This window comes from Podarcis cretensis (assembly GCF_951804945.1).
Source record: "Podarcis cretensis genome assembly, chromosome: 6".
NCBI lineage: Eukaryota > Metazoa > Chordata > Lepidosauria > Squamata > Lacertidae > Podarcis > Podarcis cretensis.
The window spans coordinates 98,727,172-98,753,367 of NC_137175.1; the positions used below are offsets into that span (position 1 = coordinate 98,727,172).

General features: G+C 44.5%; 2 protein-coding genes across 3 annotated transcripts in view; one reads left to right on the forward strand and one right to left on the reverse strand.

The window, feature by feature from the left end:
• The window catches only part of SELP (selectin P), a 37,909-nt gene extending 23,121 nt beyond the window's left edge, over positions 1–14,788 (forward strand). Inside the window, exons 11-18 of one of the 2 annotated variants that reach the window (XM_079981274.1) lie at positions 6,095–6,280; positions 6,797–6,982; positions 7,531–7,716; positions 9,604–9,789; positions 10,643–10,765; positions 12,315–12,345; positions 13,490–13,545; positions 14,186–14,788. In XM_079981274.1, the coding sequence (XP_079837400.1) occupies positions 6,095–6,280; positions 6,797–6,982; positions 7,531–7,716; positions 9,604–9,789; positions 10,643–10,765; positions 12,315–12,345; positions 13,490–13,544 (953 nt within the window). In that variant the 3' untranslated portion in view covers position 13,545; positions 14,186–14,788. The remainder of the gene's footprint in view (positions 1–6,094; positions 6,281–6,796; positions 6,983–7,530; positions 7,717–9,603; positions 9,790–10,642; positions 10,766–12,314; positions 12,346–13,489; positions 13,546–14,185) is intronic. The other variant, XM_079981275.1, reaches the window with a different exon arrangement.
• Positions 14,789–24,676: 9,888 nt separating this feature from the next.
• On the reverse strand, positions 24,677–25,864 carry LOC307218875 (uncharacterized protein). The gene is made up of 3 exons (XM_079981824.1): positions 25,289–25,864; positions 24,963–25,171; positions 24,677–24,822 (listed from the first exon to the last, which is right to left on the reverse strand). The coding sequence occupies exons 1-3, from the start codon at positions 25,327–25,329 to the stop codon at positions 24,731–24,733; spliced, it is 342 nt and encodes a 113-aa protein (XP_079837950.1). The 5' UTR covers positions 25,330–25,864; the 3' UTR covers positions 24,677–24,730.
• Positions 25,865–26,196: the final 332 nt, after the last annotated feature.

The window sequence follows — 26,196 nt, forward strand, 5'->3', positions numbered from 1 at the left end:
CATTTGCTAAATTGAAAAACAAACTGGATCCTCTGGTGTCATACTTCCACTGATAGCAGTGGCAACAGCAATTCTTGATTTTTCTCCAGTTTCATACAAGATCTTGCTCTGAAACTTGGGAATCTAAACAAAACTGACTGGGTGCCTTTGCTACTTGCAAAGGAATCATAGAATCATAGAGTTGGAAGAGACCACAAGGGCCATCGAGTCCAACCCCCTGCCAAGCAGAAAACACCATTGTGTTGGAATTCTGCCTGGGTCAGAGGAATGTGCCACAGTGTAGGCACCGGCAGATATTCCTTGGCGACCTCCCGGCTGCTACTCCCGGCAGATAAGCTGGCGAGGTCTCGGCGATTCTTCTCAGGCTGTGAGAAAAACACACCGTTCCTTCTCTCTCCCCTTTGGTGTCCCCAGGGAGGGGAAAGAAGCAGACAGAAATCTATTTACATCTTTTATTCCTGTCCTTTACATCAGTACAGAGAAATGTGTCTGCACTCAACAGCAGTAAGAATAAACTCCACCCATGTACATCCTGTACAGGTCATATGACACACACACTGAGCTCACATCCGGTGCTCAATAAGGAGAATGGACTGCCCCTTTGTTTCCATGGCAACAGTCACAAACATCCTGTTTGGCTTTCCAGCCACAAGCAGCTGACTGAGCTGCTATAGCCTTTGCTTGCTGCTGCATTGCTGCTTTAGAATAACATACTCCCCCTAAAGTATCAATGCGTGCAGCGAGCAAAGCGTCATCCAGAGAAGAAAACAAACAGTTGTTATACTTATAACATTCCCCTGTTGTTTCAGTTCCACCTTTGGAACTACCCGCCACTGGTTTCACCAATGTACCTCTCTGGTTGTGTGACTTCCAAGGAATGAGTGCTTCTGCATTACCTTGGTTAGCAACTCTCTGTTGTGCCTTTGTCTCTGACTCAGACACAGCTTCAATCTGACCTTGGTCGTTTACAACAGCAACACATGCAATAGCTAGGTTGGCAAACTCCTTTGAATACCTCTTGGGTGGTACACCCTTCGTTGCTCTCTCAGACCTACGTAAGAGGTGCTGCTCTTCTTTGCTTTCTGGTTCAGCCTCTGAACTCTCTGGAGAACCAGTACTAAGCGTAATCAGTGGTTCATCCTCCTCTTCTGAGGGTCTAGTCATTACGTGAGATTTTCTCTCAATGACTGTGACAACTGAGCTGTCTGAGCTATCGCTGTCATCATCAGTACTACTGAACTCAATAAGGTCAAACTCATCATCATCATCAGAATCATCATCATCTCCTGTGGGAAAAGTGTGAACAATCACTCTCTCCTGTTCAGGAGCACTCTCTAGAAATTTTGTGAGAATCACTTGACCAGATTCAGACAAAATTACTCTGTAGAGACCCTTTTCATAACCCACAAAAATGCCTTTGGCATTCTTTACCCCACCTGGAGCTTCTGTTCTCACATGAGACCCAAAAACCTTGAAATGGGCAACAGAAGGTTTTCTGTGGAACAGTTTCTCAAAAGGAGAACATCCCAACTCTTTTGAAAACTTTCTCAACCACGTATAACAAAATGACATTAGCGACTCAGCCCAGTACTCATGTGGCAGATGTGAACTTAGCAATTGCGCATGCATTCCCTTTTGCAATTCTTTGTTCACCCTAACACAAACACATCTTTTCCAAGCTTCTTCGGAACTAGCAATTCTGTGTCTTATCCCTTTCTTCTTCAGGAACCTCTGGAAATCCTGTAAGAGAAAAATTGGCTTCTCATCTGTGCAAAGACAATCTATGTCAGCATCATGCATATTTTTAACTTTGTCACAAAACTCTTTAAACCTTTCTAAGGCGTCTTTTGGTCTCTCCAAAAGATAAATCCAGACAAAACCTGTGTAAGAATCAACACATATTAGGTAATACTTTGCATTGCCTCTAGATGGTGCTAGAGGACCAATCACATCAGCATACACCCGCTGAAATGCCCTGTTGACCCTCGAGGTGACCTGCTTGGCGTTCTTCTTGGCTACACCTGCAAAAGAGATCATGTTAGAATTACAATTCATGTAATCACTTTGATCAAAAGTCAACAAATACAGTCCATCTTTCTCTTTGGCAGAAAGATACAGCTCTCCATCTTTGTAGATCTCGCAGTTCTCATCATCATAGGACAGTTTTAGTCCCTTCTTGGCAATCTGCGAAACGCTGAGCAGATTGTACTTCAACTCTGGAACCAAATAAACATTGTTTATAGTCAAGTTCAGACTTTTAAGATACACAGTCCCAATCCCGGTGGCTTCCAGCTCTTGACCGTTGGCTTGTTGTACAACGAAGCTTTGCTTCTTAAACGACGAAAATAGCTGTCTGTTTGGGGACATATGAAATGTACACCCCGTGTCTATGACAAACGCGTTCTCCACTTCTGGCTTGGTTCCTTTCGACATCAAGGCCTTTGCAGTCTTTGCCTTTGGGATGGTATGACTTTTGTCTGACGCCTCAGACTTTGTGGAGCTTCCCTTGGCTCCTTTGTTCTGACGTGGCTTCTTGCAGTACCGCTGAAGATGCCCAGTTTGTCCACAATTGTAACATCGGACAACGTTCAAAGCTACAGCATTTTCTCCAGTAGCAACAGCAGTGGGGGTGTTAGAACTCCGTTCTTCCCTCCCCCTGTCCTTGACTTCCAGGGCGGCAAGCCTGTCATGTTCACAAAGAACCACGGCAAAGACCCTCTCCGAAGTCAAATCTTGCGCTGGGAGGGACCCCAGCTGACTGGCAACGGTTTTGTAAGTCCGATTCAGGCTGTTTATCACCATGAAGCAAAACACTTCCTCCTGCAAACGGAAATTGCGTTCCACCATCTGTTGACGCAGATATTTCATTTCCGTCAGGTGCGCTTGAACATCTCCATCAGGCGCAAACCTCAGGTTGCTCAGCTTTTCAAAATACAGCAGCGCTGAAGAACCTGCATCTCTCTGATGTGTCCTTCTCAGCGTGTCCCAAACATCTTTCGCGTGTTCTAAACTTTGTATATGGATAAGCTGCGAATCTGACACACACAGAATTATAGCCGTTCTGGCCTTCACATCCTGTGACTCCCAAGCACGCGTTGGTGCAGCAGGGATGGGGTTTTCAATCACCCCAAACAGTCTCTGATTCTGCAGCAGGGCCTTCATCTTAATAGACCGAGATGCATAATTCTCATTGGTCAGAAGGGGCGGAGAAGGCAGACCTCCCCCCTTCTTGGCATCCATTTTGAGTCCTTTGCCTTAACTCTCAAACACAAGCCTCTAAAATCCAATAGCTGGCTTGTTTACACTCTTGGCCACCTGGCAGCTCTGACTCTGGCTGCTTGGAAAGTCCCTTCCAACAGTTCGTGAGAGCGTAATCATAACATAGGCTGTTTTTGCCTCTCTGAGGCTCAGCCTGACTCTACAGCCCTTATCTTGAAACTGGCCTGCGTTGCTAAGCAACAGCATTCCTTTCCTTGGACAGGAAAAACCACAAGAATGTCTGGAATGCAGGCCTCTTCTCACTGGAGCTGTTTTCCCATACGCTGCTCCCCGTGAAGCAGAGAATGAATCAATCTGCATTCACACTTCTAAGCCCGAAAATCTCATACCTTTGGGCTCCGTGGCTTGGCTGTCAGCTTCTTCTGGTCAGCTTCTGGCTGCAGAGAAACAGCCTCTTGCTTCAGGCTTCCATGGAGCGATGAAAACAGCAGCTCTGCTACTATCTTTGCAGACTCCCATGGATCGTAGCAACCATCCTCTGCTACCACTGTTGGAATTCTGCCTGGGTCAGAGGAATGTGCCACAGTGTAGGCACCGGCAGATATTCCTTGGCGACCTCCCGGCTGCTACTCCCGGCAGATAAGCTGGCGAGGTCTCGGCGATTCTTCTCAGGCTGTGAGAAAAACACACCGTTCCTTCTCTCTCCCCTTTGGTGTCCCCAGGGAGGGGAAAGAAGCAGACAGAAATCTATTTACATCTTTTATTCCTGTCCTTTACATCAGTACAGAGAAATGTGTCTGCACTCAACAGCAGTAAGAATAAACTCCACCCATGTACATCCTGTACAGGTCATATGACACACACACTGAGCTCACATCCGGTGCTCAATAAGGAGAATGGACTGCCCCTTTGTTTCCATGGCAACAGTCACAAACATCCTGTTTGGCTTTCCAGCCACAAGCAGCTGACTGAGCTGCTATAGCCTTTGCTTGCTGCTGCATTGCTGCTTTAGAATAACACAGAGCACTCCTGACATATGGTTGTCAAGCCTCTGCTTAAAGACCTCCAAAGAAGGAGACTCCACCACACTCCTTGGCAGCAAATTCCACTGTCGAACAGCTCTTACTGTCAGGAAGTTCTTCCTAATGTTTAGGTGGAATCTTTTTTCTTGTAGTTTGGAACCATTGCTCCGTGTCCGCTTCTCTGGAGCAGCAGAAAACAACCTTTCTCCCTCCTCTATGTGACATCCTTTTATATATTTGAACATGGCTATCATATCACCCCTTAACCTCCTCTTCTCCAGGCTAAACATGCCCAGCTCCCTTAGCCGTTCTTCATAAGGCATCGTTTCCAGGCCTTTGACCATTTTGGTTGCCCTCCTCTGGACACGTTCCAGTTTGTCCTTGTCCTTCTTGAACTGTGGTGCCCAGAACTGGACGCAGTACTCCAGGAACAGGACACAGACTGAATACCAAGAACTGGGTACTTATTCTGGAGTGATCACAGGGCCAACCTTCCTTAACGAGGTCACAGAAATAAGGTCACTAATCCATAGTGTCTAATGGTGAATTACTGTATCACACCCTCCTCCTGAAAAGTATGAAACCTGAACTTTGGGTGTGTAGAACAACAACGCAGGCTTTGGGTGATGGTGACTGTACTGTCTCTGGGGTCCATTCACTGTAGCAACATTCTTAGTGGCATCTGCTTGGCAGTTCCTCCATATGCGTTCTACATACAGTGTGTCCTATGTTCTACCTCCACTGTCAGAAGCAGTATGCTGGGAATCACAAGTGGGGAGAGCTTAGACCCCATAGTCATCATGTCGGTCACGGTGAGAGCAAGATGTAGGACTAGGTGGGCCTTTAGCTTGATCCAGCAGAGCTATATCATCTGTATCACGCTCCAAAATGCTGAGAAGAGGTGCAGAACACATTCACTCCAGACATGCAGACAGCACAGCCCCAGGTGCACAATCCATTTATTTTTAGCGCACCCAATGGAGATATAATTGCCTTTGACTAAATACAATTTAGGATATAAGTAAATTAAATTGACATAATTTTATTGGCCATTTAAGACACATCTCTGTATGGATCTGTGTTTCTCTGGTGCTTTTTAATGCTTAGAATAAGATGTAGAGCTGGTTGGCAATTTACTTGCTGTTGTGTGTATATCAGGAGGGCAGACTCTTGATGTGAGTAGGAGAGGCCATAGCTCAGCGGTTCAGATCACATGCTTTGCATTTTTCCATTTCTGGCATCTCCCGATTGAAAGGATCTCAAGCAGCAGCTGCAGAGAAGAGGACCTTTGCTTGAAATTAACTTTGGACTGCTGCCAGTTGGAGTTCAGCACTAGAGAGCTCAGTCAAGGGACATGCTGCAAGGCAGGTTCATACGGGGAAACTGGATCTCATAGATAATAATAATAGTAATAATAGTTTATTATTTCTGTGCCTCCTGACTAGGTTTCCCCTGCCACTCTGGGCAGCTTCCAACAAATTAAAACACAGTGAGACATCAAACACTGGAAACTTCCCTATACAGGGCTGCCTTCAGACGTCTTCTAAAAGTCAGATAGTTGTTTATTTCCTTGTTAATTTCCAGATTTCTTTAGCACTTATGTCCTGGGTGTCAAAGCTTCAAAATGTGCTTAGTTGCTGTAGCAGCATTTCAGGAGGTGCCACCTCACCACACGAGCATGTGGTTCATCAGGGGGTGGGGTGGGGGGAGGTAGAATTAACCGCCATCTAACTGCAGGCTGGCCCCAATCCCAAAGTTAGTACCTTTCATTTGATATCATACAACGCAAGCTGAATTTGAAGTGACATATTTATTTGGGGTGTATATTGAGAAATCTGTATTTCCAATTCCAGCTGTCCAGTGCCCATCCCTGCAAACTCCAGACAATGGCAAGGGAAACTGCTCTCATCCATACGGCCACTTTGCCTATCACTCCAGCTGCATCTTCTCCTGCAACTCTGGCTTTGAGCTGGTTGGGTCAGAGGAGCTCGAGTGCACAGATCAGGGAAACTGGAGCAGAGATGTGCCCATTTGTGAAGGTAGCCTTGGACCCTCGTCAACTGTTCTTTGTACCGTTTTAAAAACTATTTTAGTTGTTTTTATGAAACATTTGTAAATTGCCTTGACAGAAATGTGAAAGGCAAGACATAGATTGATAAAACAATAGCAACAAATAGTAATAGATATTTCATCTGCATTGAGCTCTCCTGTAGCATAAATATTCTCTTCATGGAGACAAGTCCTAGGCTCTGTGGTTTAACCCACAGCGTCACCCATGTCCCTATACTGCAAATAAGGGATCGAAAGTGACGTTCAGTGATTGGATAGTTACAGAAAATGGTTACTGTTGCGTTCTAGTGGAGCTCTATATAAGCAGGCTGGCTGAACCCTTCAGTTCAGTTCTGTTCTGGCCTGTGAATAAACAAGAGCTGTTTGAAGAATCGCTGTGTCATCTGATATGTTCCCCCTCAACTTAATACTCATCAATGGATTTTCTTCAGTTTTACCATATTTATAACTTGGGCTTTGTTGCTTACTTGTCCTTTCTGCTTCAGCTGTCAAGTGCCCAGGTCTACCTAAGCCCGACAATGGCCATTTAAATTGCACCCACCCACTTGGGCACTTTGCATACGGCTCCAGCTGCAACTTTTCCTGCAGTGCTGGGTTTCAGCTGCTTGGACTAGAGATGCTTGACTGCACAGCTCAAGGCCGCTGGACTGAACAACTGCCGCAGTGCCAAGGTCAGTGCCAGCAAAACAGGGAAAGCCCTGTTTAGGGAAGTTTTTAAGTTTTTAATGTATTTTTAATCTTTGTTGGAAGCTGCCCAGAGTGGTTGGGGAAACCCAGTCAGATGAGCAGGGTACAAATAATAAATTATTATTATTATTATTATTATTATGGTGCCCTCCAGAGGTGACTGAACTCCAACTCCCATCCCCCCAGCCAACATCTGGAGAGTGCCATGTTGGCTGACACCTGCAGTAACTGCATTTCCCATAACTCCTCAGAGTTCAATGCGTATGACTGGAAATTAAAGTATACGACAAAAATGCCACAGGTCTCCTATTCCTTGTAAGGAAACTGACCCCGTAAAATGCTCTTTCAGAAGCTTTCTGCATTGAAGGAAGATCAGAACATAAAATCATATAGTTGCATTTTGATATCTTGAATACTTGCAAGCCAGCCAGGGGAAAGAAACACTTTATAGTTTGAATATGCATCTGCTGCAGTGTATTGTGACTCATCCAGTATTCATGTACAATAAATAATCTGCACATTCCTATTCCAGCTGTCCAGTGCCCATCCCTGCAAACTCCAGACAATGGCAAGGGAAACTGCTCTCATCCATACGGCCACTTTGCATATCACTCCAGCTGCATCTTCTCCTGCAACTCTGGCTTTGAGCTGGTTGGATCAGAAGAGCTCAAGTGCACAGATCGGGGAAACTGGAGCAGAGATGTGCCCATTTGTGAAGGTAGGGCTTCCCAATAATCTTGGTTCCGTCTGGGACAGGCTTGGGCAAACAGTGGGTGCTGCTTGTCGTAAGGTTGCTCCCCAGAATTGGATTAGGGCTTCTTTCCAAGGGTGTGTGGCTATCACAGTGGCTTCAGAGGCCAAAATATATATCTTATTCAACACTGGAAGAGTGATACAAAACGCTGTAGGCCAGTGATGGCCAAACTTGGCCCTCCAGCTGTTTTTGGACTACAACTCCCATCATCCCTAGCTAACGGGACCAATTGTCAGGGATGATGGGAAGGGCCAGGTTTGGCCATCACTTCTGTAGGCCTACCCCACTGGCGAGCTCCTTGCATGTCTTATCACGCTTTCAGTTTCTGCCTTGGAGTTTGTATGGGAAATGGCAGTCAAATTTAGGGCTAGTTAGCAAGTATAGGGCTAGTTAATGCATTAAGGGATTAAGACCAAATAATAATAATAATAATAATAATAATAATAATAATTTATTTTTTATACCCCGCCCATCCAGCTGCGGTATTGCTGGACTCAGGTCATGCTCTCTCACTTCCTGTGAAGGAGGAAGTGAAGCTTCTTTCTTCATTCTCTTCCACCATGTGAAGCTTTAAGCCCAGAGTGCGTGCTCAGAAGTATTTTTCTGTGTTTTGTAAACCCAGTATTTTTCTCTGTGTTCTTCTTGCTGCTGCATGGAATAATGCATGAATCTGACATTTGGAGTTTGTAAGTAAAGCATTTAAACTTACTAATAGTGTGGTCTGTTCATTGCAAGAGGGGTAGAGGAGGACGCACTGAAAGCAGACTAGAATGTGATGTTTAAAAGGTCTAACAGCCTATTATTTCCATGCTTTACTGTGCAGCATGATTCTGTTATTTAATACTCTCCTGGGTGCTCACTCTTGCTGGAGAGTGTGTTTAGCCCCAAACTTTGGAGTTAGAGATCTAGCCAAGTCTTTAATTATTACCCCACATGGGTGAACTAGATTTTTTTCTACCCCACAGTTTCACTTCTTATTTCACTGCACAACATCAGGGTATTCCATTTCGTTTCCCCACTTAGCAGCCAAATATTATGTCCAGCCTAGTGTTTGACAGTAACATCCTTGGTTTTGGGTTTCTGATTGTTTTATATATATATAACTGGCCTTTGGCGTGGAGCCAATTTGATTCCCTCCCTCTCTTTCTTTTTTCTTTTCCTTCTCCTCCTGCGATGAGGCTACATTTTAATATTTTCATGTTTCAATATTTTAATGTTGTATTTTAACTTTGTTTTTAAGTTGTAATCATTCAACTTGTTTTTATTATTGCTTGTAAGCCGCCCTGAGCCTGGCCTTGGCTGGGGAGGGTGGGGTATAAATAAAAATTATTATTATTATTCGTTTCTATACCACTTTATATTTTTAAGAAAAAATTCTCAAAGTGGCTCGAAAGCTACATTAAAACATCAAATTAAACAATCCAGAATAAAACATTGCTGAAGAAAGTATATAAAATATAAAGTATATATTCAAAGCAACATATTTAACAGTAAACTGAAATATTACATTACAAAGGAGGTCAACAACAGAATACACATTTAACACAGCATAATTAGCAAGAGAATAAAATATTATTTCAAGTATAGAACATATCTGCCGCTGTTGCTGCCAATCCTGCCGATTGTGGTTCCTGGAGAGTGGCAGCTGTGGGAGCTCAGGCTCAGTTATCTGGGTCTGCACTAAGAGACAGCCAAGACATATCGCATAAATACAGCTGCCTCCGTCACTTGTCAGCTTTTAGCTGTTTGTCTAATTCTTACAATGCTATATTTAGGAATAGCATAACATTCCTTTAATCCAATGTGTAAAGCAAGTTTGTGGTTCATATTTTCTTCCCATCCCCCCAACAGCGATAAAGTGTCCCCACCTGAAGGTTCTGGGGAAGATGAAGATGAACTGTACTGGTCCCTGGGACTCCTTCAGATACGGGTCGACATGTCTCTTCCAGTGTGCTGAGGGCTACAACCTCAATGGAACAAGCAGCCTTCAGTGCCAGGCCGATGGCCAGTGGTCTCCCGAGATGCCTGTTTGTCAAGGTACCTGCAGCCCCTTTTCAAGGGGGCTTCCAGATGGGTGGCTTCTAGCCCTATGTAATTCTTCTTCTTCCACTGTAAGCTATAATTACCGATTGGCTTTCCACACAACTGGAAAGACTGTGATTTTCCTGTGAATAGTTTCTGCTAAAATGCTTAGCATAGAAGCACCCTTATTTTTTAAAAAGAAAATAATTCCCAAAAAAGTTGCGGAACTGTCCTGGGGCTCAGGAGGAAGGAAATATTCTGCTGGCATCATGGATGGTAGCCAGTTGGTTGTACCAACACCTTGGTTTGATGTACATTTGCAGAACTATTGCAGTTGGTTGCACGGCAGACATGTGAAACATTCTTGTTAGAAGTAAGACCTGCACTGATAGTTGAGGAGTGTTCTTGGATGGAAGGGTTTTATAAAGTCTGGTGCAGGTGGCTTGTGGGGTCAACTGATGGTGTCCAGGCTGGTCTTGGCTGGTAAAGCTAAATCCACCTGAATAGCTGGGGGAGCAAAGTGCTGCTGGCACAGCAGAGGTACCATCTTCTGAGGAACATTGAGGGGGTTCTGTGTTTGGCCTCAGCAATGGAGGCAGCCATCCCTTTATAAAAAAAGATTGAGGGGGCCCACAGAACCTCAGCCCGCTGGAGCCAACGCCCACATTGTACAGGAAGGAAGGGACTCTGAGAAGACAGAACATCATACAGGTGACTATATTGCCATGAAGTCTCTCTGTCTTGATCACAGTCTGCAGCACTTGGATTTGTCATGCTGAAGGTGCCAGACCATAGAACTGGAAATGAAGAACCTAAGAAGAGCTTAGGTGGCTCAGTCTCTAACTGTTAGGTTTGTTATTCATTCCAGAAAATGTTGCCCCTTACTACACAAAAGCTCTGCTTTATACTGGTGGAGCCACAGTATCGGCTGTTGCCCTCGTGCTTTCTGGGAGTCTGATCGCTCTGGCTATCAGACGCTTCAAGAAAAAAGGTAAGAAAACCCAGGTGCCCCAACTTATTTACTTCCCCCAACCTGGTCATGTTTTCAACTTTTTATTTTGATTAACATCGTTCTGCCCGGACGCTGAGGTCCAGTGCCGAGGGCCTTCAGGTGGTTCCCTCATTGCGAGAAGCAAAGCTACAGGGAACCAGGCAGAGGGCCTTCTCGGTAGTGGCGCCCGCCCTGTGGAATGCCCTTCCATCAGATGTCAAAGAGAAAAACAACTACCTGACATTAGGAAGACATCTTAGGGCAGCCCTGTTCAGGGAAGTTTTTAATGTGTGACATTTTAGTGTATTTTTGGTCTCTATGGAAGCAGCCCAGAGTGGCTGGGGAAACCCAGCCAGATGGGCGGGGTACAAATAATAAATTATTATTATTATTATTATTATTATTATTATTATTACATCTTCTTGAGGAGCTAGATATGCAGAAAGTGCTGGTAAAGTTATGTTCCACAGCACTTCAGGCTGTGTGTGTGTTTATTGTCGCAGGGTGACTCTCTCATGTAAAAACAATCCTTCTCTTGTGTTGTAAATTTGAGAGATGTTTTGTGGTAGGCTTATTTCTGATATGTTTGACATGCAGGCACCTTTTTACATGGCGGGGCTGGGGATTTAAAAATGTCTCCCCACTTACATTCGGAAGTGGCACAGTGGTGCAGTGGCTTTCTGCTACCACAGTTCATTCTGTGCCACAAGCCACACCTGCAGCTTATGCACCTTGTGATATATGGGTGCTTTCAAATGGGGCCTAATATCAAATAAGTCATTTATTTCCTCTACCTTGGAAATTAGATTTTTCTCTCTGTGTGCATTAGTTTCCACACATACCCTTTTTTCAGTCATGGATATTCATTGCTATTTCACTGTGTGAACAGAGCTTAGCAAAATGTCTCTGGGTTGTTGTTAGTTGTCTCCTGCCCCCCCCTCCCCTCCTCCTCCAACCTCCACTACCTCTTTTTTGTTGTTTTTCTGAACATGCATGCAGGTATTTCTATACTGATGCATCGAAAGCACGCAAGAGTGCAAGGCCAGATGTCACCTGACTTAGTTATCATGTTTCACAATGGGGAAAAACATAGTGTTGTGGGGAGTTTTTTGGGGTGAGGGTGCAGTATCCATTTCCATTTAAGAAATGTTTTACTACTGAGGTCTGGGAATCCTATAACCAGTTGACTTGTTGCAAGTTTGTTAGCCAAGGATCTTTTATAGTCAGGATGGCCATAGCACTGTTTGCTGTACATATTTCTGTGTCTGGAACTAGGGTGAAACTCAATGGGGAATTTCGTGCCAGGAATTTTCTGTCTAACAAGTCTCTCAGGATTGTTGTATGAAGAAAAACCCATCTGACTCCCTCTGCTTTTTGGTGGAGTGGTGGTATGCAAATGGAATTACTTCATCAATCACTACTTTGTATTTGAGAACAAATCACTGGTATATTATCTGCTGCTTACATAAATAAATGACAATAACTGAATTTCTCTCTCTCTCTTTCTCAAATTCTCTGCACCATCCAATGGCAACTTTGACTCTGTCAGGGGAAAAGAAAAGGCTCCTTGACCATACCAGGTACTATGAATTACTACATGAAATTAGACCAACCTCTTTTTTCTAGTATTCAAAAAGAATGACTAATAATTTAATGAGGCATAAGATTTAATGTACCAGAGTCCATTCTGACAGATTTGCAAGCTGTTTTGAAAAGAGAGGTAAAGATTAACAAACACACAGTAGATCTGTCATTCAGATCTTGTCAAAGAATTTCAGTTAACAAGATGTGTAGCATGATCCTAAGCATATTTACTTGGGAGTAAGTCCCATTGAGACAAGTGGGGCTTCCTTCCTTGTATGTGCATGGATTGCAGCTCAGTCATTCAGCATCTGAAAAAGCTCAGGGGCAGCTGTGTCCTCAAGCCTTGCAGGCAGAAAAATACTGTACTCTACTTCCCATGATATGGCCAACCAAGATTCTGACTCACGCCAAAGTGAACGGTTGTCCAAATGACCTCTGTCATCAGTCTTGTTCCTCTATCCAACCCCAAGGCTTCTTTTGTTTCAGTACAATGACCGTTCTTCATAGCTGAAATTACAGTTAGGAAAGGCTGAACTTCTGGTGCTTTTCTCACCAACTCTTGTTACTCAGAAACATAACTTTAGGCAACAGCATTTGAAAAGACGAACACTTCTGAAAGTCAGTACAGTGAGGGCCACATTGCTGCAAGGGCAGGCAAATTACAGGGTGGGCTGATCCAGATGGTCTTTTTAATGTGTTTTCATGATTATTTGCACCTTCTTCAAACTTACCAGACGGTCACATGTCAGCAGCAGCAATCAGTGTATGGTCTATAGATTCTTGCTGACAAGTGTTCCTATTTTTTATAAATTTTGGTCCTACTTCAAGTGTTCCTATTTTTTATAAATTTTGGTCCTACTTCTAGTGCTGTTTTGCTAGGCCTGGCAATATGCCAAATAGAATTTGCTTAGATATACTTCTTGTTGATATTGGATACTGGCTTTCTTCTTCTTCTGGAAAACAAAAATGGGGTGGGGGAGAGAGAAACTTGAGCAAGGGCATCCTGGTAATTTGCTGAGTTAAAATTACTTCCTGCGGGAACAGAAATGGAGCAAAAGTGCCTTCTGAGCATTGGGCCCTTTGTTCTCCGGGCTACACCAGCTCTAGAAAAACAACCCTCTGTTTGTATTGCCTTTATAGTGATTTGGGAGCACCTGGTGTATTCTCCAACGCAGGCTTCAGCTCTGCTTTTTAAGGTAAGCCTGTCATTGTGCTGCTTTGATATGTTTCAGACCCACCCCTTTCTGAATCTGAGCATTTTGTGCTACACTCCTTACAGAACACTTTTTAATTCACTGTATTGCATTAATGTGATGCTTTGGGTGCCAGTACTTTTATGCCCTCTTGTGGCTGGTTTATGTGTGTCAACTAACTGAACTGGGTTGCTTCTGTCCCAGGGCTCTTTCATGCTGCTAAAGCATTGCTCTTCTTACGCTGTTAGGTGGAAGTGCGTGCGATTATTACTGTGGTTCCACATTGCATGCTTAGTCCTCTATGTGGTGTTGTGCTCAAAAAGTACTCAGAAACTTCAACTGGACCAAAATGCAGCAGCTAGATTACTGACTGGGGTTCCACTTAGTTCTCATATAACTTCTGCTTTCAGACAGCTGCATTGGTTGCTGGTTTGTTTTATGGCCCAATTCAAGGTGCTCGTGTTAATGTTTAAAGCCCTAAATGGCTCAGGTCCCAAATACCTGAAACACCACCTCTTTCCTTACAGACCATCTCAGACACCACTTTACATTGGCTTCTGACCCTTGAGGTGTACATTTTTAGAACCTACCTTATTTCTGTGATTGTAAGCTGTATTCCTACATTTCATTTGTATCCACACAGAACTCATCTGGATCATGTCCATGGAAGAAAAGTGCTGATGCAATGGGACTTTCTTGCAGCCACATTAATCTGTGCCACCACTGTCAGTGAGAGCTTCTGCTGCCTGGTTGCTGGAGATGGAATAAATTCATGCTTCGGAACACCATGGGCTGGCAGGGAAGTGTTCTTGTCCTCAGGTCCTGCTTGCAGCCTTTCTGCAGGCATCTGTTCTGCCACTGTGAGAACAGGATTCTGGACTAGTTGGGTCACTGGCCTCATCCAGCAAGCCCTGCTTACATTCGTGCTTCCAGTCATCATCCGCACTGTAGTGTTTAATGGATTTCAAATTGTCTCAGCATTTGCCTTCATCACCTGTCTATCTTAGATGACCTGCATTCTTCTTATGCTGTCAGACTACTGCCAACTCTCAACATTAAGAACCATTATCATTAAAAGGTCTTGCAAAGATGCAGTTGCTGAAAAACTTTGTCAAAAGCTGCTGTAAAATATTTCTGGGCATACTGATTTCTCTTTCTTCACCCAGACTTGGTTTCAGATCCTGTTGTAAGGCTGCCTTTTAAAAAAATACCCAAACATTAAAACAAACGTGGGGATCACTGCCAAGATATGACTAGATCATGTAATATGCACATACCGTGCTAGTAAAACCTACCTTTGCCTTGCTGTCCAGACTAGGAAAACATTGTTAATTTGTGGGCACAAACTATACCATGGAGAATGCCAGCTGCCACTCAGAACAGGAACGTCTATTTTTTAAAGCAAATGAAAGAGAACATGCTCCAAAGCTGAATTCTGCAGTCAGCACCACATTCTGCACTTGTAAATTTTAAATTGACTGCCTATGAGGCTGCAGTCAGATATTTCTAGTGTGCCATTGAATACATGGCAGCTTAAAAAAACTTTTCGTATACTTTGTTAGCACAGGTAAACCTAGCAGCTTAGCAAATTTTCCACTGGCTACCAGCTATATCCACAGGTAGAATAGAAACACATTCAAATCCTCATTCAGCTCTGAAGCTCATTACACGAGGTTGGCCTGTTACACTTAGCCTAACCTACCTCACAGGCTTGTTGCTGGGATAAAATGGGAACTAGGAACGGTTCCCCAAGCTTCTCGGTGGAATGGCAGAATAAAAATGTAGTAATGTCTGTGGACAAACGCCAACTCCCCCAGCCTGTAAAGCGAGATGAGCGCCACAACCCCAGAGTCATCTGCGACTGGACTTAACTGTCAGGGGTCCCTTTACCTTTACCTTTAATGTTTCTCCCCCTCAATGTTCTTGGGATTTTTCCAGTAGGTACTGTGCTCTGATACTAGAGCACAATAGATTAATAGATCTTAAATATATCAGTAGGCATAGTAGCACATCTAATAAGGGACATGATTAAAACAAACAATTGCACCAAAGCTATTTTAATATTTGGCATAGATACAGAAGAATATTGAGCTCAGAATTCTCAACAGTGACAGCTATATGTTATAATGAGAAATCAAAAGACAAATGTATGCTAAGTGATTTGCAGTTACAGAGAGAAAGTGAATTGATTTAGTGGATAAAGTTATTTAAAGATAGAATTTTGAAGTCTTATGATTACTGAACTGAGACAAATCCCTAATTTCTTTCAGTATTTGCAAACAACGTATTATAAACTGTCTAGTATTAAATAAATCTGACCCTCTCAGAGAGAGAACAGTTCAAAGAACTAATATCAGAAGACCATACACAGCACCTGGTTAAGTACATTTTGCAGTATAATAATACTGCAAATAGATGAATCAAAAAATACCCATCAACAGAGCTGGGAGAGGAAAGTGAGAGACATGATCCGTAGGTGTGTGGAGCTAGCAGGAGAGACAAAGGGCGATGTTGCCCCGATTCTGAACCCTTACATTACTTGTTTATTGAGAAAGGGGCCATGTGGGTTTTATGCATTGGTGCACCAAGACACTGGAAAACAGCATCTTTCCCCCTCTTTTTTGCATTTTCAAAAACAGGAACAGAGAGCATATTTAACCCCCCCTCCCCTTCCCCATCCCACTTACAACTTCGTACCAAATACAGCATATATACATAGACCCTATGGCTTCCCTTCCTCACTTTTCCTGGTTCCTTTGCTTTTTTTCTGCTCCACTTGAGCCACATTTTAAATCATTCAATTTATTATCTATTAAATACACCATCTATTTCAACTCTGCTGGATTTACTGGAGACCTGCAAAGCTATGTATCTGTCTATACTGGTTCTTGAAATAGTCAATAAACATTATCCATTCCTCTTTATATTCCATATCTTCATTTTCTCTTATCCTGTTCGTCAGACCATCCAGTTCAGACTATTCGAACATTTTACACTGTCATTCTTCCTTACTGGGGACTATGCTTGTTCTCCACCTTTGTGCCAATAAGGTTCTAGATGTGGCAGTGGTGTATAGTAATAAACTCTTTTGTTTTTTGGGACCTCCATTGTTACCATCCCCAAGAGGAAAATCTCAGGTGTTTGGGGGAAAGTTTTTAAAATATCTTTTCAAATTCATTATATATAGTTTCCCAATATTCCTTAATTATTTTACAGGACCACCACATATTAATAAAAGATCCCACAATTTAATTACACTTCCCATATATACCTTTTTCTTTTTTAGACATTTTCGCCAATCTGATGGGTGTTAAATACCATTTGTGGGACATTTTCATCATATTTTCTTTTGTCACATAACATGCTGTAAAATTCATATTTCATAATCAATACAGTGACCCACATCTTTTGTCCGCTAAGTCATGCTCAATTTCACAAATTCCTCTTTAGTTTGCCACTCCAACAGCAGTTTGTACATTTTTGATTATACTTTTATATTTGTATCTAATAAGTCTGCTCAGTCCCAGCGCCTGCCAACCTAGCAGTTCGAAAGCACCTCCGGGTGCAAGTAGATAAATAGGGACCGCTTACCAGCGGGAAGGTAAACGGCGTTTCCGTGTGCGGCTCTGGCTCTGGCTCTGGCTCTGGCCAGAGCAGCGATGTCACGCTGGCCACGTGACCCGGAAGTGTCTCCGGACAGCGCTGGCCCCTGGCCTCTTAAGTGAGATGGGCGCACAACCCCAGAGTCTGTCAAGACTGGCCCGTACGGGCAGGGGTACCTTTACCTTTACCTTAATAAGTCTTTGGTAAACTGAGACTTTTGTTCTGCAAAGCCATTTTTCCTATCTATCTTAAACAGTTCATTAATCTGATGTACCTGTGGGCTGTAGCCAATCTGTAACCAGATTTCTTAATTCCTCAAGATTTCTGAGTGTTGGTTTCTGGCCTGAAGATCTAAAATTTCACTGCACTGCCTTGACATGGAGCTCGTTTAAGGCCCGGCTGGGGATTCGCCAAGCTTTCCTTGGCCTTACCCCGGGATTTTAGGAGGTCACTTTGCCCAGGCAACACTCCTCTGCTCAGATAGTCAGCATTGAGGTGTGCTCCTGCACATCTCTCGACCCTCTTCTCAACATGACAAAAAATGGAAGTGGAAAACAGCATCATTGAGAACACTGTAAATATCTAGGGAAGAAATCTGACTTGTTATTATATATGATCTTGCTTGTTGTATATAAATATATGATGGATTGTTTTTCTCTACTTATTTTTTACCTTGCTTTCTTTATGGATTGCATGAAATTTTGATGTATTTCTACAAAGCCATCCTCTGTGGTGAGGAAGATGGGATTCTGTTTCTCTAGTGACTGGTTGGGTTTTCCTGCAGGGGCAAAACTAGGCTTTATTTCACCAGGGTCAAAGACCCAGTTTGGCACCCCCCTTCCATATTTGCATACACACACACACACAGGCTGGGAGCCACAATGGTGCCCCTTTGGAGGCAACCCCCCCTCCGCACCGGCTAGCCCCTCCATAGCTATGGCTCTGTTTCCTGCATCTCTTTCAACATCTGTTTTCAGTTTAATCAAATTGACACAGGTGCACATGTTTCCACTTGGTTGAAAGGATAACCACTGGAGCATGCCAATTTGTGGGCTCATCACATTGCATTCAGTTGTATACCTTGAGATGTCAGTTTAGGGTACCTGAGAGAGGAGAGGTATAGTGACAAGCACCGCTGAAAAAACAGCCCTGATGAAGTAGCAGGGTATAGCAGAAAATAACAATTGATCCACCCACCCCAAACAAACTCCAAACCATCTGCAACCCTGAGACCAATTTCTCATTTCTCAGATTATTTCTAAATTGGGTGAATCAAAATTTACAGAGAGAAAGAACCAAGATTGGTGTTGCTTGAAAGTAACATCATGTGGACTATACAAATTAATGGGAATGCAAAGTGCTACAAATAGTAAACTCTGGTGTGGATAAATCTGTAGTCTCTCTCTACCACCCCCACAGCCCCACCCTGTGCACCTGAAAGTACACTTCCCGCTTTCCCTTGGGGTTATAGTGAAACACTGGGTGCCCAGTCCCTGCTTGTTCTGTTCCATCCATCAAGGCTGTGATCCTCAAGGTAAAAATGTCCATGCTTAGTGTGTTCATTATATAGATAATGAAATGTTTTACTTCAGGGGACAGAGAATTTTGAAGATATTTTCAGTAAACTCTCACTAAAGCTTCTGGAGCTTGTTCTGGTCTCGTGTACCATGATTTTGGGAAGAACAGTCCAGTCTCATTAGTAAACATTATATCTTCGGAAACTGAAGGCTAAGGAGTAAACCCTACACAAATCTGGACTGGAGTCCCTCAGGCGGTTGGATGGTGCTGTTTACAACCCCTTCTGACAACTCCTGCAGCCCAACTGGTGCCTAACTCTGCTTTCCTTGGAGACACATCTGCAAGGCCACCTGGGAAGCCCAGGTCCTCCAGACACACTGCCCAGGCTTGCTCCCTGGAGAGGTCACTTTGGGACTGCTGACACCGTTGCTTGACTTTTGACCTCACCCCCAGAGGCGCACTCCATTGCTTCTCAAGACAGACAAATGCCAACATTAAAAAACTATTTGAAAGAATTTTATTTCATTCACAAAAGAAAATCTGATTATGATAAAGGTTTTCAGACAATGCGTGACACGTTTATTGATTTAATTTTAACATTATTTGTCCACTTTAATGTATTATTATATATAGTATATATAGTTTATAGTAATCAGTAAGGGGGTGAGGTGGGAATCAGCTTTGATTGTGGAACTAATGGGTGGGTGACATGAATATGGATCAATTTACACAGGTTTCCGGAATCTTGTGCATGTGGCAATAAGGACTAGGGGTGATGGAGAATAATGCTGAGACTGACCTTGTTTTTTTAACAGAGGGCGATGATGACCCTGCCTCTAACCCATCACAAAAGCCATCTACAAGACAAAAGGGTAACCTTTTGATGTCACACTGGGAAAAAGTTATCCTTTTACACAGAGGTTTTTGGGCATGGTGTTATGGGAACAAGGAAGCGGAAATGAGAAGAGCTCCGCATGGGGGCTGAAGGTCAGAACCACCTTGGCAGTTTGGCCAAAGGAAGGCTGGGACAGAGGCACAGAGATGTCTTGGAGTCCAGGGCTGCTTTGCTTTCAGGAACCAGCCCCTTGTGAGATGTAATGCTGCACACCTCTCCATCCCAGAGCCAAGCTCTATATGTGCGAAAAACCATACATCCAAAAGACACTGCAGTGTCTGTTGTGCCTCATTCCAAGGAAGCACAAAGCCTAGTTAGTTGCCAAGACTCCTAGAACTTCTCACCCCTCAACAGTCATTGGAGTGACCTATCACAATATCGTTCCAGAATGTGCCTATAGGTTCACTTTAAAATGCACAAACTGGACAGAATTTCTCCCCTGCCCTCCTCGGTCTCTGTCTTGTCTTCACACATCCACACTTCCATCTAAGAGCAACAACAAGGGAAGGAGCCAAACTGTAGACTCCTGCAGCGAGACCCCGGATTCGCACCCATGCCCACAACTCACAACTGTTGGACAAAAGCACCCCCAAGGATAAAAGGATGCTCAAAGACTAGCATGTTTGTAATACAACTGTTATGTCTGCCAGCGTGGTTACTCGAGAGCGAACAGGCAAGACCCGCACTGGTCTCTTCAAAGGCTTTATTATCAGTGCAAATCATTCACAGTGCAGAATGTCTCAATTCCATGTCTTGCTCAGTCACTAGCAGAATCTGAGAGCGGGCGGTCCTTAAACTTTCCCCAGCAGAGTAGTCTCTTGACCCCCATCCTACGCCTCCCCTCTCTGCGCGTAAACTGACTGCGCAGAGAGGGCATGGGCAAAGGGGAACCTTCCTCCTTCCCCCCCCCCCCGCTTTGCTCATGCACGGTGCTCTGGCTCTCCCTTGCATCCTCCGAGCCCTGCATCCCTTGCCCACTAGAGGCAGGGCTTCCCTCCTCCGCAGCGGAGGAAGTGCTGCTTCTCACGATCTTCTTCCGGAGCCTCCCTGTAACCCAACTGCCCTTCCACCTCTCGCCTCTGAGCTGATGGCAGTTCCCTGACAACAACCTTTATTAGAATAAAATAAAAATTATTTATCTATTTATTTATTTGTCCATTTGGGTTTGTGAGGAAAGGGAAACTGGGCCTTCGGGCGGGGGGGGGGGGAGAGCTGTACTGGAGCTGCTGGTCTCACTGCTGTGGCTGCCTGGAAGAGAAAAGAAGAGAAAAGATTATTAATTTTTTCATTTGTTTATTACGTTGATATCTCATCTTTCCTGCAAGGATCTTAAGGTGGCCCACGTTATTCTCCCTTCCTCATCCCATCCCTGAACTCTTCTTGAATCAGGGAGCTGCCTCCCCCCATCCCAGTGATCCAGATTCTCTCTGGCCTCCCTGTTCCTCAAGAACAAAGATCACCATCTCTCACCATCTAGATTGGCATCAGTGACATCCATCCCCTGGTCGCTTGGTCAAACATAAATTGTTTTCGGCCTCACTAACGATTCCTTCTCATCTTTCATAACGTTCACTTCATCATCCCATTTCTCCTCCAATTTCTCTTCCTCCTCCTCCTCCTCCTCGCAGACCAGGGGATGGATTTGGGGGGCATGTGTAAAAGATGTGTCACCAACATGTAAAGTTTGGTAAGCCCTGGGTTAGAGTGTTGGACTAAGACCTGGGAAACCAGGGTGCAAATCATCGGGTGGCCTTGTTTTCTTCTGCCCTGGACACTTGGACCCAAATCCATGGAAACAAGTTACAAAAATTACAGCCCTGGTAGATGAAGGGAACGCAGTGGATGTAGCCTACCTTGATTTCAGCAAGGCATTTGACAAGGTGCCCCATGATATTCTTGTAAAGAAGCTGGTAAAATGCGGTCTTGACTATGCTACCACTCAGTGGATTTGTAACTGGCTGACTGACCGAACCCAAAGGGTGCTCATCAATGGTTCCTCTTCATCCTGGAGAAGAGTGACTAGTGGGGTGCCACAGGGTTCTGTCTTGGGCCCGGTCTTATTCAACACCTTTATCAACGACTTGGATGATGGACTCAAGGGCATCCTGATCTAATTTGCAGATAACACCAAACTGGGAGGGGTGGTTAACACCCCAGAGGACAGGATCACACTTCAAAACGACCTTGACAGATTAGAGAACTGGGCCAAAACAAACAAGATGAATTTTAACAGGGAGAAATGTAAAGTATTGCACTTGGGCAAAAAAAATGATAGGCACAAATACAAGATGGGTGACACCTGGCTTGAGAGCAGTACATGTGAAAGGATCTAGGAGTCTTGGTTGACCACAAACTTGACATGAGCCAACAGTGTGACGCGGCAGCTTAAAAAGCCAATGCAATTCTGGGCTGCATCAATAGGAGTATAGCATCTAGATCAAGGGAAGTAATAGTGCCACTGTATTCTGCTCTGGTCAGACCTCACCTGGAGTACTGTGTCCAGTTCTGGGCACCACAGTTCAAGAAGGACACTGACAAACTGGAACGTGTCCAGAGGAGGGCAACCCAAATGGTCAAAGGCCTGGAAACGATGCCTTATGAGGAACGGCTAAGGGAGCTGGGCATGTTTAGCCTGGAGAAGAGGAGGTTAAGGGGTGATATGATAGCCATGTTCAAATATATAAAAGGATGTCACATAGAGGAGGGAGAAAGGTTGTTTTCTGCTGCTCCAGAGAAGCGGACACGGAGCAATGGTTCCAAACTACAAGAAAGAAGATTCCACCTAAACATTAGGAAGAACTTCCTGACAGTAAGAGCTGTTCGACAGTGGAATTTGCTGCCAAGGTGGAGTCTCCTTCTTTGGAGGTCTTTAAGCAGAGGCTTGACAACCATATGTCAGGAGTGCTCTGATGGTGTTTCCTGCTTGGCAGGGGGTTGGACTCGATGGCCCTTGTGGTCTCTTCCAACTCTATGATTCTATGAAAAGAGAATCCAGCTAAACATCAGGAAGAACTTTCCCATGTCAAGAACCTGTCAACCGTGTCTCCCTTGGACTCTCCTTCCTTGGAGGTTTTTAAGCAGAGATTGGATGGCCATCTGTCATGGATACGTTAGCTGAGATTCCTGTGTTGCAGGGGATCTGGACTACCAGATGATCCTTGGGGTCCCTTCCAGATCTACGATTCCAGGAATATAATGAGTCGTTACCAGACGTCCCTCATTGCCGGGGACAGTCCCAGGACAAAATCTGTCCCCGGATTCTAATTAATGTCCCCTGATTTGTTCCCAGAGAGTGGTGGCTGTTACAGCGTTGGCAGCTTTGACAATGTTTGTGTGCGCAAGGCGAGCCCCGGGGAGCGAGCAGCACACACCCGAACTCCGCTCGCTCCCCGACCCCCTCGTCACTCACAGCCACCTGGAGCAGCTGATAGGCGCTTGGATTGAACCTCGGCACACGGCCTCTCCACTCCTCCGACCTCGTGGTGGGCTGCGGGGCCTATCAATCACGCCCCACGCTCCCTTCTCCCTGGACTCCAACGCTCGCCCCCGAACTTATGCAGCCAAGCGCAGCAGAGCCCATTGGAGCGCCCCACCCTGCCCTCTCAGGTAGCCGGGAAGAGGGCGGTGGCGAGAGGTGCTGTTGCCAGTGGCGTAGCGTGGGTTGTCAGCACCCGGGGCAAGGCAAGTAATTTGCACCCCCTAACCCATGGATTTGCGCCCCCTAACCCGTGGATTTGCGCCCCCTAACCCGTGGATTTGCGCCCCCTAACCCGTGGATTTGCGCCCCCTAACCCTAACCCCCAGCTGTTGTGCCCGCCCCCCCCCTGCACCCCCCACACTACGCCACTGGCTGTTGCCCCTGCTGTTGCCGGTGTGGACGGCTGGGCTGCATTAGGCGAGCGGGAAAATTTCCCCAACCTCCTGCTGCTGCTTCCGCTTCTTTATTGCTGTTTTGGCGGGAACCGATGCCGGGGACGGCCTTGCCGTGAGGGCTGAGGGGAGACGCAGAGGGCATATGGTTTATGACGCTCCTTCTCAAATGTCCGAATTTGAGAGGGGTGCGGACGCCAGGAAAGGATCGCTGATGGCGCTCGTAAAGGCTAGGCACGTTTATTGCCCAACCAAAGGAGACAAACCCCCTCCCGTCTCCTCACTTGCAAATACAAAATAAAGAATACTCCGCCACATGGCTCCACCCCTACCCCACATTCTCCTTATTGCATTTTTCTCTGCCTGAAGAGTCGGACAGAAAATAGGGGAGGTTCGTATTAAAATACAGTGGTACCTCGGGTTAAGAACTGTAGCAGGAAACCCCCTCCCCATCATCCAGTTTGTACAAACTTCACACACACTCACACTCACACACTACATACGCTACACTTCTGTTATAAATTCATAGAAAATCAACCATACATCGGATTTGCACTGTTCCACTTTTATTTTACTCCATGAAGTAAGTTTTGAACATTTCAAAACTCGACCTCCTTCCCCCTTTCTGCTGTTCCTCCCCCCCCCCAATGTTTTCTGCATATCCAAATGAATTAATTTGTTCATCTATTCAAGTACTTTAAATATATACAGTGGTACTTCGGGTTAAGAACTTAATTCGTTCTGGAGGTCTGTTCTTAACCTGAAACTGTTCTTAACCTGAAGCACCACTTTAGCTAATGGGGCCTCCTGCTGCTGCCACTGCGCCGCCGGAGCACGATTTCTGTTCTCATCCTGAAGCAAAGTTCTTAACCCGAGGTAATATTTCTGGGTTAGCGGAGTCTGTAACCTGAAGCGTCTGTAACCTGAAGTGTATGTAACCCGAGGTACCACTGTATACTCTTATAAAACTGCAGGTTATTACAATGTTCTTATCCATTTACAGTTTATTTGTTAATAACCAATAAACCATTTCCATTCTTTTATAAACAGTGGGTTATCTTGCTTTCTTATTTTCCCGGTAAGTTTCGCCATTTCGGCATGTTCCATAAGGTTTTGTATCCATTCTTCTTTCGCTGGGACGTATTCTTCTTCTTTCCATTTTTGGGCAAGTAACTTTCTTGCCCATCCTCACAACTGTTGGGAAAAAGAACCCCCGAGGATAAAAACATGATCAAAGACTAGCGTATTTGTATTACAAACTTTATTTGAATCCATACAAAAATAATTTCTATATTTATTTATTTATATATTTGGAATTGTGGGGAGGGGGGAACTGGGCGTGGGAGGGGGGGTAAGAGCTCCGCTCGAGCTGCTGGTCTCACTGCTGCCGTTGCCTGGAAGAGAAAAGAAGAGAAAAGGATTATTAATATTTTAATTGATTCTTATGCTGATAACCCATCTTTCTGCTCCCTCCGCCCCACTGCCAGATTTTCTCTGGCCTCCCTGTTCCTGAGGAAGAAAGATCAACACTCACCATCCACGTTGTTATCGGTGGACTCCATCCCCTGGTCGCATGGTCTCACAAAAATCGATCTGATCTTCACCACCTCCTCCTTTCCGTCCTTCATGATGTTGACCTCCTCCTTCCACTCATCTTCCTTCTTCTGGCAGACCAGGGGATGTATCTTGGGCAACCGGCAGCAGGAGACCAGCAGCCCGCGGAGCCTCCTCAGACTTCGGAACCTAGGGAAGAAGAGGAAACCGTGAGGAAATGGGTTCTAGAGATCTCTGTGCTGGATTTGGGGCACCTGGCAGCTAAACCTCCCCTATGTTTCAGAAAGAAGGAGAAATCCTACTTACACTTGACATGAAGAGAGTCTCTGAACTCCCTCTCGCAGCATCTTTCTCCTCTCTCCTTCACTTGCTATCCTCAAATGGTTGCTCTTCCCAAAGTGCTCAGCCAAGTCACTCAGCAGGGGGACGTGTCACAATGGAGGACATGACCCTGTTACTTTAGCTATCTTGCTTAATAACGGGCATTGTTCCCTTCATATTCACTTTTCAAATCTATCTTTCAGTGGGTTAAGCGGTTTTATTCCATTTATTTAGAAAAGATCTCGAGCTGGCTTCATCCAGCCCGGTGCATTTCTGGACAGGACAGGAAACCCCTTGCAAACACGGCGGGGTCACCAAGGGAAAGCACTTCTGGCCTCGACTACGGCTGCTGTTTCTCACTTCATAGTTCAAAATAACCCCTCTCCACACCCTGTAGTAATCTGTCCAGTATTACGTTTAAATGTACCCCAAGCTCTACATTTGATTCTTGGCTATTAAAAACTGGTTGAAACCATTTTATTCCATTCACAAAAGAAAACCTGACATGGGATTCTGATCAAGGTTTATAGACAATGGGTGAGACATTTATTGATCCTTTTTGTAAGTTATTATTTGTCTACTTTAGTGTGTTATTTATATATAGTAATCAAGAAGGGGTTCAGGTGGGAAGCAGTTTTGAATATGAAAATTGTGGACTATATGAAATGGACGGAAATGACTGGCAGAATCCGAGACCAGGGAGAAGAGATGGTGGTAGAAGATTGGGAAAGTTTAAAGTTTGTACCGTATATAGAAATATTGTAAAATTAATGAGTGTTTGAAAATTGTTGGAATGAAACTTTTTGGCTTTAGCAGAAATGTTATAAGGAGTTAAGTATAAATAAGTACTTTAGTATTAATGGAAAATAAGGTTAAAAATATGTTAAGTTATT